Below are 19,718 nucleotides of genomic sequence, written 5' to 3' on the forward strand. Positions count from 1 at the left end.
AAATGATAAAGTTAGTTTGAATAAAATGAGATTTGAGGCAAAATCGCCCCGGATTTAAAATCGTAACTTAGAAACAACATCAATTTAAAAAAATTCTAGTAAAGTTCATAAATCGAAGTAAAAAAAAAAGACTGGGTGTACACTTCCGCTAGATGAAGGTTCAATAACATTCTCAGGCTGAAGGCTATTGAAAGTGCCTAATACTTCAAAACAAGATGGGCGGGCTGATATGTATTACTCCACATAAGTGGGTTTTTCCTTGTTTGGAAGCCCGTATCTCCGTTCAGATCCGATGCTCTTTGAAGAACACTTTCCACTCAGTTTGACCCCAAGAGAACACCATTTAATTTATGGCAGACTTATCAAAAAACCCTGTATAGAATACGATATAATAAATAATCTACAAGTCTTATCGCGAATTCAATGATAATAAGCTCTTCATGAAATTATGAATTCTAGTTTTTCCAAACCAATTTTTTTTAGCATTTATTTATTCCCTTATACATCTCCTGGCATCCATGAATTTAAATAATTTTCAAATGAATAATTAACTTGTAATAAACAGAGCCTTTCTTAAAAATATCCGACTTCCTTTCCCAAAACAAATATGAAGTCTATATTCGTGTAAATAGGATGAAAATCCCTTGCTTTACATCATGCCGATCCATTCCCGAATTTTCCTTCTGTTTTTCTAACCAAACTCAAAAGAATGGAAGAATCGTGCAAAAAAAAAAAAAAAATATCAGAGAAAGAAAAAAGCACAGCTATCGGATATCATCAGATGTTTTTGCGGGTTTGTTTTTGCATTTCATTTTTTCTTTCTTTTTTCATATCATCTACAGAAAGAATATTTTGATCATTGTTGTTGTATAACGCACAAAAGGATTGGATGTTTTCACGTTAGGCTTAACGATGTACTTGAGAAAAGAATATTTTAGTTACGCCATTTTTCATTTACGCCATAATGGATTTTGACTTATTCGATTTCAATTTTTTTTTTCTTGGGGATCGTTTGTTTCTTATGGTTTTTCATAATAAAGACTCGGTTTGTTTTCCCCGATTTTTCATAATAAAGACTTCGTTTTCGCTTTAAGCCCACGGCAGTTGGTGATAAACCCCTCCTACAGAACGTCAGAACTCCGCTTACCCAATCAACTTAACTCCCCCACTAGCCTCCTACTTCATAAAATCCTCAACCATGTAGATGTAAATGGGAGGAGCCGTCTGAATCCCCGCCTCTTTTGCGGTTTCCCTATTTTTATATAATAAGAAAATTCTTTGAAATAATAAGATATTTAAGTGATTTAACCGAATTACGTTAAAACTAACGAAACAAATTATAATATCAACAAAAAATAAAAGCATAACATTAATTTGGAAGTTTCAGTTTCACAACGAGATTGGGAAAAATTCATTACTAAAAGTTGAAATTACTAATTAAAATTGTTTACGTTCTGTTTGATCATCAAAGTAAAGTGCTGTTCTGTGCAGGCTCGGTATTCGTATAAAGATCAAAAGTAAAAGGAGTAATATAAAATTCCTTTAAATCCCTTCAAGCTAAACTGCAATCAGTAATAATCATTTATTTAAATCCATTCCAGAGTATTACCTGACTACATAATTGCGAATACCTTTTTAATTCGAAAGGAATTCTGGGAAATTTTGAAGTTCATTTTTCCCCCGGAAGATAAAGGAAACTTATCAAAGGTCCGTTTTCACTGTTCAAGTGATTAAAATAATACAGAACCAAAGTACCGTGGGTTCAGTTTTCACTGTTCAAGTGATTAAAATAATACAGAACCAAAGTACCGTGGGTTCAGTTTTCACTGTTCAATTGATTAAAATAATACAGAACCAAAGTACCGTGGGTTCAGTTTTCACTGTTCAATTGATTAAAATAATACAGAACCAAAGTACCGTGGGTTAAGTTTTCACTGTTCAAGTGATTAAAATAATACAGAACAAAGTACCGTGGGTTCAGTTTTCACTGTTCAATTGATTAAAATAATACAGAACCAAAGTACCGCGGGTTCAATGCTGGGAAATCAATTTTGACTCGAAAATGTAACTTCTATGACATTTTTCCTTAAGACCCAAAGTTTACTAGTTATGATTTTAGTGTTTTACGGATGACCCCTTAATAAATTTAGAAATCATTGTACTTCAGTTTCTTATTTAAATTCAAGTAGTCACCAAACAGTAGATCTCAATAGTGCAAAATGTCACAGAGGTTACATTTTCGACTCAAAATCTCGTCATAGAACCAACCCACTGTCCTACGGTCTAACACCCTTCCGCGAGAGAGAAAGTAGTTCTAAGAGCACGTGCTTAAAAATTAATGCGAGAGTCAGTGAAAACGGTCCTTGAGTTTTGGGTGATTGCAGCAGGCGACGAAATGTCACGTCGTACTCGGTCTTATTACCTTTAGAAAACAAGCTCTATCCATTAAGGGACTATCTCCCTTAAGTAAATGTATAAACCTTCGCTCCTTCCTGAGGACGTAACCCTCACCCCATCCTGCACAAGAGGGAGGGGGGGGGAGAGGTATATCCCATCGTATCGTTTGTCCATCAAAGACAAGCTTAAAACTAAGGGAGTATCGAATAAGGGAAGGAAATACACGTAGACTCGTCTGACCAATCCTTAATTTCACGACCTAAATTTACTAAATACTAAATACACTCTGTTTGAAAAGTGTGAAATCCCTGTCCTTAAAAACCAACCGCTAATTAAATTTTATAAAAGACAATTACATTCAGGTGTATAGATACTATATCCACAAAACAGAAAAGTGGGTCGACGTGACTAAAAGATAGAATGGAATGATGCCACCCCTTTAAAGGTGAAGGGAAATCAAGAGAAACTACAACATTAGGCCTAACTGAAATAGGAATAAAAAATATATAAAATATTTTAAATGAAAATCGCCAAGGCTTAAGAAATATATGAAAATCTTAAAAATGAAAATCGTCAAGGCTTAAGAATTTAAGGTTACTGAAGGATAGAGTGATGACTCATGAAACGTTGTTGGGCAAGATAAATAAAAAGAAACTACAGAATTAGGCCTAAATGAAATACGAATACCAAATTATAAAAATTATCCTAAATTGTAATCGCCAAGGCTTAAGAAAGTAACTATCTCTATCCCCAACCCGATTTCATCGATTTCTATCTCCAATCACAGCAATTTTTAATTATTCCAAATAACCCTTTTCAATTTTGCTTCCAGGAAGTTTCTTCAGCAAACAAATGCAAATTTAAGAAAATATAGCTAAAACAAACACAGCTAAGAAATAACCCAAGGATATTTTGATTTTAAAAACTTGTTTCTCGACTCGTTAGAAATGTAGGCGATATGGAATATTGTAAACCAAGGCTTAGAAAAATAAGTTTGGGTGCTAGGAAAACGAACAGAGCTAGGGTCACAGGTGGTTACTTTTATTAAAACCTCGATCTACTTGTTAAGTTGGTTCAAAGAAGCAAAAAATAAAATTCACTTGGGAGTTGGGAACGACTTGAGAATTGCCTCTTTTCCCTATTTTCTTAATCTTAAGGAAAAGGTTCCTTAAGGCTATGACTACGAGAGAAAATACTCGTTGGAGTCGTTTGGCTAAATTGGAAAAAGGAATTTAAAGGCTTTTGCTAAGATTATTCGGCTTATAGCAAATAGTTTCGAAGCTGGGCCGCTGTAGGTCGGTCGTACTGAACGTCCCAATGTCCCTACCTTTATCACCATTAAACTTAATTAAATTAGTTTGAAAGCACTCTGTCCAAGATTTAACAACCTCTTCCTTGAATTATCTACACGAACTTTTAGTATATTAAGCCTAAGTTATAAGAAAAAGTTTATAGTCCAAATTCTCACGATTGGCTGCAAGTTCAAGTGAGTAATAACAAAAGGGGATGAAAGAAGGATGACACTCTGCGTCCTCTAATACTTCAGTTGTGTAACATGATTCTCTCCTGCTCCAAATGTAAAATGATGTTGGGAAGAATCATGCGTATACAATTATCTCACTTTGTGGTACACTTCTCTCGAAGAGAAGTAATATATTCTTCTGGTAATAATAACTAACTTCGGATTTATTTACTCCTGGATCGAGAAAATGTGTTGGTCTCAAGATGCTTAGGGTTAACACAAAGGCTTAGAGGCTATTTACACTGCAGACCTTGTCATAAACAGAATCTTCGTATTTTTCTTTTTACGTTTCTCCTAAACTAAACCCATATAAGAGTTATTCAAAAATCTTTCGCTCGTATAGAACACTTAAGAGTAGCTAACAATATCACGTACTCCCAAAGAGACTTAAGCTTAATTTAAATAGTGTACCCGCTTAACGGAAGTCCCTTAATTGAAGTACAATAAAAGCCTACACAAAATTTGGGACGAAGGAACTCTGATAAATATATTTAAAATATACATCAAAACACTACGAGGGGCGTCGCACTTGAAATTTAACCCTATCCAACGAAACCAATTACTTTTCTCTAGACATACAGAGTGTTCCTGATAAGTCAGCCATCCAGTTGAGATTGGAGTATTTTCCTGATGACCCTTTAAAATTAATTAGGAAACAGAAAGACAATGATTTCTAAATAAATTTAAGGGTTCATCCCTAAAACACTCAAATCATAACTCGAAAAAAGTGACCCGACGGCAAAATGGAGATAGAAGTTACAGTGTCGACTCAAAATCGCCCAAAGAACATCCCCATTAATTTATGGCAGATTTATCAGCAACACCCTGTACTGCATACAGCACATATGAAGCTAAAGCTCATTCTTTCTCCTTAAATTTGTTTGCTGTTAGAAGTTTTTCGCGAAAATAACAAGAAAAAACAACGACGAAGCTATTTGAAATAAAAGTGTATGCTTGGAGAAGAGATGTTTATACTGGAGGAGCGCTTCACGAAAGGACCCTTCCCACGCATGGAAGTGAAATTTACCAATAGTACCCCAGTTTTAGGTTGGGCATAAGCTTAAGGTGCAACCTGGTTATAGCAACAAGAAGCACTATTTACACGTAACTAAGCTAGCAAAATATTCCACCGCGAGCTGGCTGTACTCAATGATGCAAAACCTTAGTGGGATTTTAAACAGCCACGGATAGCCCTCAACAATTCCACTCCAGTATCAAAAATCCCCCGATCCTCCAAGGTGTATGTATTTACGTTTGAACTTTGCAGCAAACTTTCATATATGTTTTAACAAGAGCTTGGATTTACAGGAAATCCTTTTGGTATCCACGCTCAAAATAAAAAAAGGCATGCCCGGTGGCCATTTTGTATTTACGCTCTCTATTTGGTGAAAGTCGGCTAAGCCTAACCAACCAAGTCCTAACAAGTATTTACGTTTGGAAACTTTCGCTGATAGCAATACTTCCAAAAAAAGTCCAGGGGTGTTGCAATTTAAAAGAAAATAAAATAAAATATCCTAAATTCAGTTGGCACTACAACCTAAAGGCGGGTTGATTGAATCCTTCACGTTTCCATAGTCATTGTAGGCAACAGCGTAATATTAAACCACGTTATTCAGCTAACCCTTTCCGAAACTTTAGAGCGACCTACTTCTCAGTTTCTTAACGCGGTGATACAAGGTCATCTGTCACTACTACAAAAGTCTATTAAGACTCTTTTTAAGACTAACACAACCCTACCTTGTCAGTAAATTTTAAGGAAAAATATATCCAACGTGTCTAATAAAATGGGGCGCGAAGCCAACCGAAATAGAAAGGACTGTGCAGAAAACCCACTATAAAGGGTGTTCCAAAAAGGGTAATTATAGGACCAAAGTAGCAGTGGGTTTTATGAGCAATTTTGAGTTGAAAATGTAACTTCTGTGGCATTTTGTGGAGTTTTATGGATGACCCCTTAAATTTTAGTAAGAAACGGAAAGTAAGTTTCTAATTTAAATAAGGGGTCATCCGTAAAACTCTCTTAATCGTAACTTGTAAACTGCGTCCCTTAGGGCAAAATGTCATGGAAGTTACATTTTCGACTCAAAACGGATTTCCAATAGAACCCACCCACTGTAATTCGATTCTACTACATTTTTCAGAACACACTGTATAGAAAATTGGATTTTTTTTTTCTTATTTTAAAAGGGAGAAACTCGCGCTCAGTTTAGAACAAGGACGAATAAACTTACGTCGAGGGCGTTTTAGAAGCAATTTTTCATTTCTTCTTGGGCTTTTAGGATTTCTTTGGTCTGAAGGACCTCAAAAGCCTATGAAGCTATAGGGGGTTGAGGACGGAATAAGGGTTTGGTTCTTTTGCGAAGCGAGATAAAGGCTTAGATTAAAGTGGGATCTTAAAGGATTAAAGATACTCAGTGAAGATTACTTTTAGTATACCAAAGAGAAAGCGATTTTAGATATAGATGAAACGTATACATGAAACAATGCGATTAACAACCATGTGGCGCATACGCAATTTTCAAGGTCTTTGTTATTCAATTAAATGTTAAAAAAGGTCAGAAGGTCGCGAACTTCTGTCGTTAGGTACAATTATAGATCTCTAGAATAATAATAATATCAAATAATTTTACTTACTCGGGTCATATTGAGGTCCAAGCTGGTAGATGAGCTTCGAGTTTGCTGGTACCACAGGTCAGATTGAGGTCCAAGAATTGCAAGAGTTTGCTGGTATTCGGGTCAGAATGAGGTTCAAGCTGGTAGTTGAGCTTCGATTAGGCCCAAAACTGATTAGGCCAAAACCATAATTTGCAACAACCATTTAAAAATTCACCCCCGAACAAAAGTGCCTCATTCCTGTAAAAAAAAAAGAAAATATTTAAATTATAAAAAAAACTTTTCAGGTGCGCAAAGACAAGAAAATATTTTATCAAAATCAATTTTGGACTATTTACGATTATACAAATCTTTATCAAATTCTACCGGTAAATAACATCACTACAATCGAAAAAGATTGGGTCTAAAATATTTCTGAAAATATAGTTTTACGACCCGATATTATGAGTAGGGTTCATAAGAGAGTCCCAGGCCAAGCACTGTGGAAGGCAGGGGCGGTGCACGCACCGCATGCGGTGCGAGCGGTGCAAGCGGTGCGAGCGGTGCGAGCGGTGCGAGGGGGGGGAGCCGATGGCGCCAGTGACGCTGGAACTTTCGAGAAGTTTAATTTTATCGTAAACACTAAGATAAGATAAGGGATATCTAGAAGAAAAATAAAAACTCGGAATTCAAATCAGTTCAATTCTAGTGCGGTGAAAGATTAAAAATGAATTTATCTTGTGGGGGTAAAACCCCGGAAAAGGGTGCCATGGGAAAATATTCTACCCCCAAAAGAAACCCGATTGCAACATGTCGGGGGATTATAATGGATAAAATAATAGAGAGATTCTCTACAAACAAAAATGTAAACGATCGTATGATTGTGGAATATATGTATAAGAATTACTCAATAAATTTGTCTTAAATTTTTTATTTTGTATCTTTATGACCATGGGCGAGTGTAGAAACACCATCATCTAAAATGAACCTCTTGTCATCGCAAGGGTTAAGACATAGTTTATTCTGTCTCACCGTTGATAAAACATGTTTGTTGCTCACGATTCGAGTCATTTCCGCTACAGTCAACTCGCGATTAAACAGACAATCGCGGTATTGTTCGTGGCGAACATTCTTCTTGACCACACGCTTGCATACACCTTTACAAGTCTTCTTTTCGCCCTTTGCAGATAATATACTGTACATTTTGGGTCTTAAACCACAAAACTGTTCGATCGGTGTACCATCTAGCTCGTCTTTGAATTTTCCGAGTTTTTTCTTGTTCGCATCACTAAAAAGCGGGTGATCGCGAGGGTAGCCAGAAAAATCGTACATGTCCGCTTGGGCGGCAAAATCGGCGTATAGGTCAGGGGTTTCGATGCAGTACGTGAGGCTGTCTGTAATTACAAGTTGGATTAGTTTAAAATCGGGTTAACACCTTAAAAACCTCATACCAGTATCTGTGAAAAGTAATTTCGCCCTCTCCCCATATCGTCTCTGGATTACATCGTAATGAAATTGGTACATCAGAAGTTTAGATAAGTCCAGAATAACGAACCCCGTGTAGATGGGGCGGTTTAGGACCAACTTCTTTTTGGTCATGTGAATACCGACCAATTCATTGTGAAAGATGGTAAACTTCTCAAAGGCGGGAGATGAGGCCTTTTTAACCGCCTTCTCTGGTGTTGTAACTAGTTTGAAATCCTGACGATTTCTCAAGTTTTCCATAGTTTTACCTGAAAAATTATTTTTATTTTTATTTTATTTTAATTTTGTTAATTAAGTTAATTACGTACCAAAGACGGCATTGTTCATTAATTTATATAGATCTTTTTCGAAATCGTCTGTTGCTAGTTTTCTTTTCTCCGTATTGAAGTTAATATATTCCTTCAACCAGGCACCCTGCTCGAACTTCAAAATCCGATGAATCTTCGTGATTTTTAACCCCTTTGATACGTAATACTTCAAATTACGGTAGTGAACGACGTATCGTTCCTTATTGAAAAGGTTGGGGACTAATTTTGGCAGCGATTCCTTGATTTTTATGTTGAGCGAGGTCATCTGGTCCTTTGAATATTCGGAGAGCATCTCGGGTTTGATTGTCATTGATTCTGGTGCCAATGGGTAAGAGTTATGATCGTTGTGCAAGTCCTCCGGGTATTCGAGGTCCACCTCAACTATGAAACCTTCTGGTGAGGTGTCGGAACAACGTAGAATTTCGGTTTCAGAGTTCGGAGTTGGTTCAATCCATCGGAAGTTCTTCACTGGTAGGGCATCGCACATGACAGTACCGTACAAGTTGTTACAATCTATGAATGCTAGTTATTAGTTTGTTTCGCTGATTTTAATCTAAAATTTCTTACCAAGGTAGCAGATGAAACTACTAGGCTTCGATTCGTCATGTGATTCTAGATATTTGTTGTTGGCTGCTGCAAACCGATGACTTATCATCGAGACACCTCCCCTAATCCCCTTTTCGATGAATAGGTGCATATCCTCATCCAGAAGAAGGTCTAAGCGTACCTTCGTTTTACAAAGGGCGGCGCTCCATGCAAAACCTGGTAGGGTATAAGCATGGGCCGGATCGAGTCGATAGGATGTCATACACATTTTGCGGAAATTGTGGAACACATCGGCTAGAAGGAGTGTGTCGGACAACACGTACAGATCGTGATACCCTCCCAGATTTTGTATGTTAAAAGATTGCCACACATTTTGAGCGTGGGCGTAATCTTCCTGGGCTAAGGGTTCGTCCGTGAGGTCGTTGTGGAAGCACTCAATTTGTGGTAGTTGCCTCTCGTCAAAGCGCTTCTCCGAATCCATGTAGGTGTACGGGTAAACACCCTTCCTAAGAAGTAACTTGACCTCGTCTGGGTTGAATACAGAGTTCAACAATGGGAATTTCGCTGGTCCACCCTTCGCCACATTCGAAACAAGTGTCTCGAGTGACGCCGGTAAGAACCGAATACTATCCACAAAACGTAAATTCCCTAGTGTGAATGAAATGTACGTTTCACTGTTGGACGCGATACAGTCAATCTTCTTGTTTCTTATCAGGGCGATTTGCTGCATGATAAGGTGGGCGTCGTATCTGTTGGCGTTACGTAGTTAGCATACAGTTATAATTATCGATTATGGTTAATTACCTGCTCAAGTTATGCATCACGACTGGGATGAATTTAGGTGCTTTTAACTTCAGATTACAACTCTGGCATGCACACCCCCTATACACTCCGGTGTAGTGGTCGTGGTCACGTGTTTTGACCATCTCTCCAATGAATGATTCCTCGCAAACGTAACAGCGCGTTGAAGTTTGGAATGCGATTTCTTCATCCACAGAAAGTTGCATGGGAATATTTTCCTTCAACATTTCGGCGATATCATCGGCTTCACCCAAAAGCATTTTCAGAAATTTCAAAGCCCCATCTCCCCCTCTGTACGTCTCATGCTTGACGAGATTTCCTGCGAATAATCAAATATGTTAGATAATAGACACGTGATTCACGGTTTTGAACTCACCAGTTGGACCGACAATAGCGTATGAAAACCCACACGCTACATGTAGCGCTAATGTCGTAGTTGACGACAGTGACGAGTCCGGCAGACACGTTGAGACTTTTGGTAGAAGAGATTCGAAATCAGCAACGATGATATATGGAACCTGTTTATGGAACAAATATTATTATATAACCCACGTTAAAATAAAACGTATCTCGTATATTACCATTTGAGTCCATCCAAAGTTACTAAACTTTAAGATGGGTTCATCGTGAGGCATGATAACGCGTTGTGGATCATGCACATTACACTCTCGCACATGGTTATTGTGTACTTCTTCCATGTTGCTTCTCTTCAAGCAATACCGACAATAATAGTCTCTTCCGTTGTGTTTCGTGAATTCGCTTAGAAGTCGACTTAGGTGTCGGATTAATACATAATGTTTTGATTCACCGTTCGAAACCAATAGCAAATCAATTTGCCGCGCCTCGGGAACTTTTTTCTCACTCACGTAACGTGGGAAATACCCCTTTTCATACGCGAAAATGTTGATGGAGAGATTATTCTTTTCCTCGAAGGTCTTAAGTTTATATGAGTCCAACTCGAAGGGGAATGTAATGCCGGACACGTTCAGTTCGTCCTCATATGGTCTATAATGGGTGATTCGACTAGGATGGTTGGTCGCGGGATGTAGTTTTGCTAAGATTGACCACAAGAAACACTTGTTGTCGAGTGGGTCCTCCGGGTCCACGTTCACTGTCGCCTTTTTGTTTTCAATTATGGGTGGTAATTGAAAATAGGTTCCACCAACAAGGGGTAGATATTGGATGATGTTGATTTGGACGTATAGAATACGGTCCAAAACCCAGCCACTTCCCATACTCTCAAAGCTGTTCATACTTTCAGCTATTTTCTCCCGACTTAAGTCTTGCTGTCGGGGTATAACTTCCGGTGTCAAAGTTGCGTGTGTGAACCCACGGAAGTACGGACTAGTTTCGACGTCTGTACCCGTATTCCCGAGTTCCCGCGTGTATCGCGCGCGCACCACCATGTACCATTTTATTCCTCTTTGTTCCAAAAGTTTGTTTCTGAGGTACGTTTGCAGTTTATCACGGTGTTCATTTAAGAACAATACGGGGTCTGTAACCCCCTCCGGCGCGGTAAGTCGAGCTGAAAAAATCGCGTCCTCGAGCGCGTTTATTTCCTCGATTTCTGGTTCATTATTAACTTCTGGAGGGTCTTGTTGAACCTCCCAATTGTCCATGAATTCATTTATTCCCACGTCATCTTGAGACGAGAGTTCATACTCCTTTTGTTCATCCTCCCATTTCTCCATAAAAGTGTTAAGTCCTTCGTCATCTTGTGAGAGTAAATTATCCGGATCTAAACATACATTTAATTTAAATTTTTCAACTGGAGAGGGTAGGGTTTCCGAATCAAGTCGTATTTTTCATTTAAATTAAATATAAACTTACCATTTTGCACTCGACGCTTTTTCGGTATTCCCACCAACGTGGGTGAAGCAGCCCTCTTTACGGGAGAATTTGGCGGGGTAATACGGTGCGACGGTCCGGGTTGTGGTGAAGTACCCCGCGTGGGGTTTAAGTTTACCCCGGGCTCGTCGTGGTTAAATTTCCGTTGGTGGCGAATTAAAATATCCCGACGTGCAAAATGGTAAGTTTATATTTAATTTAAATGAAAAATACGACTTGATTCGGAAACCCTACCCTCTCCAGTTGAAAAATTTAAATTAAATGTATGTTTAGATCCGGATAATTTACTCTCACAAGATGACGAAGGACTTAACACTTTTATGGAGAAATGGGAGGATGAACAAAAGGAGTATGAACTCTCGTCTCAAGATGACGTGGGAATAAATGAATTCATGGACAATTGGGAGGTTCAACAAGACCCTCCAGAAGTTAATAATGAACCAGAAATCGAGGAAATAAACGCGCTCGAGGACGCGATTTTTTCAGCTCGACTTACCGCGCCGGAGGGGGTTACAGACCCCGTATTGTTCTTAAATGAACACCGTGATAAACTGCAAACGTACCTCAGAAACAAACTTTTGGAACAAAGAGGAATAAAATGGTACATGGTGGTGCGCGCGCGATACACGCGGGAACTCGGGAATACGGGTACAGACGTCGAAACTAGTCCGTACTTCCGTGGGTTCACACACGCAACTTTGACACCGGAAGTTATACCCCGACAGCAAGACTTAAGTCGGGAGAAAATAGCTGAAAGTATGAACAGCTTTGAGAGTATGGGAAGTGGCTGGGTTTTGGACCGTATTCTATACGTCCAAATCAACATCATCCAATATCTACCCCTTGTTGGTGGAACCTATTTTCAATTACCACCCATAATTGAAAACAAAAAGGCGACAGTGAACGTGGACCCGGAGGACCCACTCGACAACAAGTGTTTCTTGTGGTCAATCTTAGCAAAACTACATCCCGCGACCAACCATCCTAGTCGAATCACCCATTATAGACCATATGAGGACGAACTGAACGTGTCCGGCATTACATTCCCCTTCGAGTTGGACTCATATAAACTTAAGACCTTCGAGGAAAAGAATAATCTCTCCATCAACATTTTCGCGTATGAAAAGGGGTATTTCCCACGTTACGTGAGTGAGAAAAAAGTTCCCGAGGCGCGGCAAATTGATTTGCTATTGGTTTCGAACGGTGAATCAAAACATTATGTATTAATCCGACACCTAAGTCGACTTCTAAGCGAATTCACGAAACACAACGGAAGAGACTATTATTGTCGGTATTGCTTGAAGAGAAGCAACATGGAAGAAGTACACAATAACCATGTGCGAGAGTGTAATGTGCATGATCCACAACGCGTTATCATGCCTCACGATGAACCCATCTTAAAGTTTAGTAACTTTGGATGGACTCAAATGGTAATATACGAGATACGTTTTATTTTAACGTGGGTTATATAATAATATTTGTTCCATAAACAGGTTCCATATATCATCGTTGCTGATTTCGAATCTCTTCTACCAAAAGTCTCAACGTGTCTGCCGGACTCGTCACTGTCGTCAACTACGACATTAGCGCTACATGTAGCGTGTGGGTTTTCATACGCTATTGTCGGTCCAACTGGTGAGTTCAAAACCGTGAATCACGTGTCTATTATCTAACATATTTGATTATTCGCAGGAAATCTCGTCAAGCATGAGACGTACAGAGGGGGAGATGGGGCTTTGAAATTTCTGAAAATGCTTTTGGGTGAAGCCGATGATATCGCCGAAATGTTGAAGGAAAATATTCCCATGCAACTTTCTGTGGATGAAGAAATCGCATTCCAAACTTCAACGCGCTGTTACGTTTGCGAGGAATCATTCATTGGAGAGATGGTCAAAACACGTGACCACGACCACTACACCGGAGTGTATAGGGGGTGTGCATGCCAGAGTTGTAATCTGAAGTTAAAAGCACCTAAATTCATCCCAGTCGTGATGCATAACTTGAGCAGGTAATTAACCATAATCGATAATTATAACTGTATGCTAACTACGTAACGCCAACAGATACGACGCCCACCTTATCATGCAGCAAATCGCCCTGATAAGAAACAAGAAGATTGACTGTATCGCGTCCAACAGTGAAACGTACATTTCATTCACACTAGGGAATTTACGTTTTGTGGATAGTATTCGGTTCTTACCGGCGTCACTCGAGACACTTGTTTCGAATGTGGCGAAGGGTGGACCAGCGAAATTCCCATTGTTGAACTCTGTATTCAACCCAGACGAGGTCAAGTTACTTCTTAGGAAGGGTGTTTACCCGTACACCTACATGGATTCGGAGAAGCGCTTTGACGAGAGGCAACTACCACAAATTGAGTGCTTCCACAACGACCTCACGGACGAACCCTTAGCCCAGGAAGATTACGCCCACGCTCAAAATGTGTGGCAATCTTTTAACATACAAAATCTGGGAGGGTATCACGATCTGTACGTGTTGTCCGACACACTCCTTCTAGCCGATGTGTTCCACAATTTCCGCAAAATGTGTATGACATCCTATCGACTCGATCCGGCCCATGCTTATACCCTACCAGGTTTTGCATGGAGCGCCGCCCTTTGTAAAACGAAGGTACGCTTAGACCTTCTTCTGGATGAGGATATGCACCTATTCATCGAAAAGGGGATTAGGGGAGGTGTCTCGATGATAAGTCATCGGTTTGCAGCAGCCAACAACAAATATCTAGAATCACATGACGAATCGAAGCCTAGTAGTTTCATCTGCTACCTTGGTAAGAAATTTTAGATTAAAATCAGCGAAACAAACTAATAACTAGCATTCATAGATTGTAACAACTTGTACGGTACTGTCATGTGCGATGCCCTACCAGTGAAGAACTTCCGATGGATTGAACCAACTCCGAACTCTGAAACCGAAATTCTACGTTGTTCCGACACCTCACCAGAAGGTTTCATAGTTGAGGTGGACCTCGAATACCCGGAGGACTTGCACAACGATCATAACTCTTACCCATTGGCACCAGAATCAATGACAATCAAACCCGAGATGCTCTCCGAATATTCAAAGGACCAGATGACCTCGCTCAACATAAAAATCAAGGAATCGCTGCCAAAATTAGTCCCCAACCTTTTCAATAAGGAACGATACGTCGTTCACTACCGTAATTTGAAGTATTACGTATCAAAGGGGTTAAAAATCACGAAGATTCATCGGATTTTGAAGTTCGAGCAGGGTGCCTGGTTGAAGGAATATATTAACTTCAATACGGAGAAAAGAAAACTAGCAACAGACGATTTCGAAAAAGATCTATATAAATTAATGAACAATGCCGTCTTTGGTACGTAATTAACTTAATTAACAAAATTAAAATAAAATAAAAATAAAAATAATTTTTCAGGTAAAACTATGGAAAACTTGAGAAATCGTCAGGATTTCAAACTAGTTACAACACCAGAGAAGGCGGTTAAAAAGGCCTCATCTCCCGCCTTTGAGAAGTTTACCATCTTTCACAATGAATTGGTCGGTATTCACATGACCAAAAAGAAGTTGGTCCTAAACCGCCCCATCTACACGGGGTTCGTTATTCTGGACTTATCTAAACTTCTGATGTACCAATTTCATTACGATGTAATCCAGAGACGATATGGGGAGAGGGCGAAATTACTTTTCACAGATACTGGTATGAGGTTTTTAAGGTGTTAACCCGATTTTAAACTAATCCAACTTGTAATTACAGACAGCCTCACGTACTGCATCGAAACCCCTGACCTATACGCCGATTTTGCCGCCCAAGCGGACATGTACGATTTTTCTGGCTACCCTCGCGATCACCCGCTTTTTAGTGATGCGAACAAGAAAAAACTCGGAAAATTCAAAGACGAGCTAGATGGTACACCGATCGAACAGTTTTGTGGTTTAAGACCCAAAATGTACAGTATATTATCTGCAAAGGGCGAAAAGAAGACTTGTAAAGGTGTATGCAAGCGTGTGGTCAAGAAGAATGTTCGCCACGAACAATACCGCGATTGTCTGTTTAATCGCGAGTTGACTGTAGCGGAAATGACTCGAATCGTGAGCAACAAACATGTTTTATCAACGGTGAGACAGAATAAACTATGTCTTAACCCTTGCGATGACAAGAGGTTCATTTTAGATGATGGTGTTTCTACACTCGCCCATGGTCATAAAGATACAAAATAAAAAATTTAAGACAAATTTATTGAGTAATTCTTATACATATATTCCACAATCATACGATCGTTTACATTTTTGTTTGTAGAGAATCTCTCTATTATTTTATCCATTATAATCCCCCGACATGTTGCAATCGGGTTTCTTTTGGGGGTAGAATATTTTCCCATGGCACCCTTTTCCGGGGTTTTACCCCCACAAGATAAATTAATTTTTAAACTTTCACCGCACTAGAATTGAACTGATTTGAATTCCGAGTTTTTATTTTTCTTCTAGATATCCTTTATCTTATCTTAGTGTTTGCGATAAAATTAAACTTCTCGAAAGTTCCAGCGTCAATTATTTTATCCATTTTAATTCACCGACATGTTGCAATCGGGTTTCTTTTGGGGGTAGAATATTTTCCCATGGCACCCTTTTCCGGGGTTTTACCCCCACAAGATAAATTCATTTTTAATCTTTCACCGCACTAGAATTGAACTGATTTGAATTCCGAGTTTTTATTTTTCTTCTAGATATCCCTTATCTTATCTTAGTGTTTACGATAAAATTAAACTTCTCGAAAGTTCCAGCGTCACTGGCGCCATCGGCTCCCCCCCCTCGCACCGCTCGCACCGCTCGCACCGCTTGCACCGCTCGCACCGCATGCGGTGCGTGCACCGCCCCTGCCTTCCACAGTGCTTGGCCTGGGACTCTCTTATGAACCCTACTATTATGGTCACCATAACTTTTGTTCTAATGATGATAGAACAACTATATTAAAACCATTTGAAACAACAAATTCCAGAGAGTAACCGCTCCAAGTATCATCAAACTCTACCGGTAAATAACGTCACTACAATCGAATGAAGATAGGGCTAAAAATTCTTAATATATCTATACAAGACCCAATCTTATGGTCTCCATAACTTTTGTTCTAATGATGATAGAACAACTCTATTAACACCATTTGAAACAACAGATTCCTGAGAGTAATCGCTCCAAGAGTCATCAAATTCTACCGGTAAATAACGTCACTACAATCAAATCGAGTTGGGGCTAAAAATTCTTAATATAATAATATACATCTTTAAGACCCAATCTTATGGTCTCCATAACTTTTGTTCTAATGATGATAGAACAACTCTATTAACACCATTTGAAACAACAAATTCCATAGAGTAAATTCTCCAAGTATCCTTAAATTCCACCAAACTAAGCCAAACCAATAAAAAGGGAAAATAGAAAAGATCCATCTAAAAATTTAAGCAAATACTTTAAATTATGGATATCATATTTCTGTAGATAAGAAAAGAGGAAAACTTTGGGACGGATATAGGAAAGGGATTCGGAGCGAGAGGGAACAATAAAGGCATTTCCTATTCCATGCATCAGCGTCACGATTTGGCGTTGGAAATACATATCCTTATACTTAAGACCAGACCAGACAAGAGAGAGGGCTAAAGAGATGGATCTAGAAGAAGGAAGGCTTGCATCTATTTCTTAGGAAAACGGGGGGAAATACTTTGTTGGATAGAGAGCTCCACTCTATATACTGTTATCAGCACGTGCTTTGATATAAATACAACCACTTTTCCTAAGTCACAACTCCATTTCCGACAAGTGCATTTATGAAAGATGAATGAACTTAAGCTTTGGTTAACTTCCGTTGACCCTTACTGAACTTTCTAGCTATGATTTTGACTTAAGAGGTGGTGGTGGTACACGTTCAACAAACAGAGTTATTATTTATTGAAAATAAACTAGCACACGCAAAGAGGGTGCCCACAACACTATCTGAATAAATAAATAAATATGTATATAAATAAACCATGGGTCAATCAATGATCTCTCGCGCTGACCTCAAATGACCCCTACATAATATTTACTGGTTAGAAACCTGATCTACAAAGTTAAGTATGGATTAGAGTATACTTTAATGCATTTCGAATCAAATCGATACTAAAAAGAAAAACACCAATAAAATTTTTGCAGACAGTTTTTTTTTACACGTGTTAACTAACCTAAAAGTCGTTTTCACTTTTTTTAAAAAAATAGAATTTCCTTTCTTGGAAAGTTTATATTTCTGATCATTTTCCAGACACGTCGAAAATGGGTTTTAGTGAACCCGAGAGTGCAATCCATTGCCATAGAAACTTCCAAATCCCTTCCCCAGACTGGAGAAGTTCGGAACTTTAAAGAGATACGTCAGACACGCATTAAGGTCAAATACGCGTTACATCTAGTGAAATGTGAACAAAACAAGTATGGCAAATTCCTCTCACCAACTATAAAACCCTATAATTTTAAATAAAATAAAGTCAGGCTTGAAAAATGTATGGCATTTTCTTTAGTCTAAAAAAATCTCCTTATTAAAATTTAAACAGAGGGCCCTGTCTTTGTAAATTACCTCAGATTTCCTTATCGTTGACAAGTTAAAACTAAAATTGATAAGTCAATTTTGAAATCAAGGGAAGTCAGGAGTGCGGAATACCCCCTTGTTATTCTTCAAAAATATTTATATATAATTATATTTAGGTATATTATTCTTCGACAGAATTTCAAGGCAACCGTTCAAACCCCCCCCCCAATCAAGAATGCGACGTGATAAGTGTTGGGCGCCAAAAATGACGTGTTTTAATTTTGATCCTGTCAAAAAAGTGTCGCTTTCACGATACGACATAATTGATAAAATTGTTTCGTAACAAAGAATTTCCGAACCCGAATTTTTTGATTTTATACATTTTCCTTTCAACTATAATCAATCAGAATTTTTTCGAGGCGCGTGCTAACTGTATGTCTCGCGAAATACCACGTGACACTCGAAGCCAATGAAACTGTACTTGAATACAAGTACTCGGCGCCCAAAATTGAAGAAAAAAAATTTAATCGATAACAAGGCCTGGTTTGCATTTTTAAAATTCCTTTCCTTGATTGAAAATACTCAGATGAAAGAACTCATTTTAAATTAATCATAATGAATTAATGAACCCCAAAATTTCATCCCTTTTAAAATCACCAACATTAAATACATAAATTAATTAAAACTAAATAATTATCTAAAAAAACATTAAGACATAAAAATTTATATAGCTTGGTAATCGAAACACTGAAAGATAATTAGTTAATTATTATTCAGGAGTGAATTTCGCGCCGGATATCCGAGATCCAAAGATGTTAATTCGTTATCAATTTACCCATATATGGAAGAATGAGGCTTATCGTTCCAATTAGGGGCTTCGGATTAATTGATTGAGACTGAAGAGAGAAAGAACAGTACGTCCTCGTGAGACCAATGGGACACTAGGGGATTAAAATATTCTCCTAGTTTCTCTTTCTCCATTCCATCAGTTCTTCTAGCTACGTTTTCTTCTCAACAAGAATAAATAACAATAATGCCAAGAATATAAAAAGATCAAAGGCAGGCCTCAAGTTAAATTCATTAAAAGGGACCAAAAAAGGCTTAGCAACTATAGTTAAATATTCATTCAACAATTGGATTAACTTCAGGAATCCGAATGTTGCTTTTGACCCCTGCATCGAAGTCAAGTTGAAGTAACAATTAGCTTCAGGATGGGTAAATTTTTTAAGGGCCTTCCTCTTTCAAAGTTCTTCTTCAAGACTGAAGAGCAGTTTGCAAGCGTAGAGTTGTATATGCTATTTGAGGACAGTATACAGGGTGTTTCATAGAGTCCTGCCAGCAATAGACTAGTGGCAGTAGAGAGGGGGTGTAGACTGTGTATCCCTTCCTCTGGCCCCGCTCTTGTACGAGGATCTACTGTACGCGCCCAGTAGAGGGATGATACTGAGCTAAGAGATAGAAGGGTGTGACGTAATAAAGGGGGATGTTCTTTGGACGAACGATTTAGAATCGAAAATGTTCCATATGACATTTTTGACACACCGTTTTCAAGTTATCACTGGGGTGTTTTAAGGATGATCCCTTATTAAAAAATTAATTTTCATTGTTTAAATCAGTTTATTAATTAAATTTAAAGGGGTCATCCGTAAAATACTCCAATCTTAACTTG

At 38.5% G+C, this 19,718-nt stretch overlaps 4 protein-coding genes across 8 annotated transcripts in view; 2 read left to right on the forward strand and 2 right to left on the reverse strand.

Moving 5' to 3' along the window:
- The window catches only part of LOC149610136 (glycine receptor subunit alpha-2-like), a 157,682-nt gene that overhangs the window by 95,411 nt on the left and 42,553 nt on the right, over positions 1-19,718 (reverse strand). For 3 of the 5 annotated variants that reach the window (XM_089858975.1, XM_089858973.1, XM_089858974.1), the window contains one exon: positions 6,551-6,769. The gene's annotated coding sequence lies outside the window, so the exon portion shown is untranslated. Of the gene's footprint in view, positions 1-6,147; positions 6,477-6,550; positions 6,770-19,718 lie in introns of those variants that run through there. The other 2 variants (XM_089858972.1, XM_089858976.1) reach the window with 2 other exon arrangements.
- Positions 1-19,718, forward strand: part of LOC149610138 (glycine receptor subunit alpha-2-like) — a 53,390-nt gene that overhangs the window by 14,364 nt on the left and 19,308 nt on the right. The window lies entirely within an intron of this gene.
- LOC149610139 (uncharacterized) lies at positions 7,424-11,673 on the reverse strand. Its single transcript, XM_089859403.1, has 8 exons — positions 11,479-11,673; positions 10,230-11,386; positions 10,025-10,166; positions 9,652-9,967; positions 8,869-9,596; positions 8,302-8,814; positions 7,960-8,241; positions 7,424-7,902 (listed from the first exon to the last, which is right to left on the reverse strand). The coding sequence occupies exons 2-8, from the start codon at positions 11,337-11,339 to the stop codon at positions 7,439-7,441; spliced, it is 3,555 nt and encodes a 1,184-aa protein (XP_089715529.1). The 5' UTR covers positions 11,340-11,386; positions 11,479-11,673; the 3' UTR covers positions 7,424-7,438.
- LOC149610140 (uncharacterized) lies at positions 11,748-15,732 on the forward strand. Its single transcript, XM_089859404.1, has 7 exons — positions 11,748-12,926; positions 12,990-13,131; positions 13,189-13,504; positions 13,560-14,287; positions 14,342-14,854; positions 14,915-15,196; positions 15,254-15,732. Exons 1-7 carry the CDS (start codon positions 11,817-11,819, stop codon positions 15,715-15,717), a joined length of 3,555 nt encoding a protein of 1,184 aa, XP_089715530.1. The 5' UTR covers positions 11,748-11,816; the 3' UTR covers positions 15,718-15,732.

Source organism: Phalangium opilio, unplaced genomic scaffold (genome assembly GCF_054372755.1).
Source record: "Phalangium opilio isolate 3A_F unplaced genomic scaffold, DU_Popi_V2 ptg000329l_1, whole genome shotgun sequence".
Classification (NCBI taxonomy): Eukaryota; Metazoa; Arthropoda; class Arachnida; order Opiliones; family Phalangiidae; genus Phalangium; species Phalangium opilio.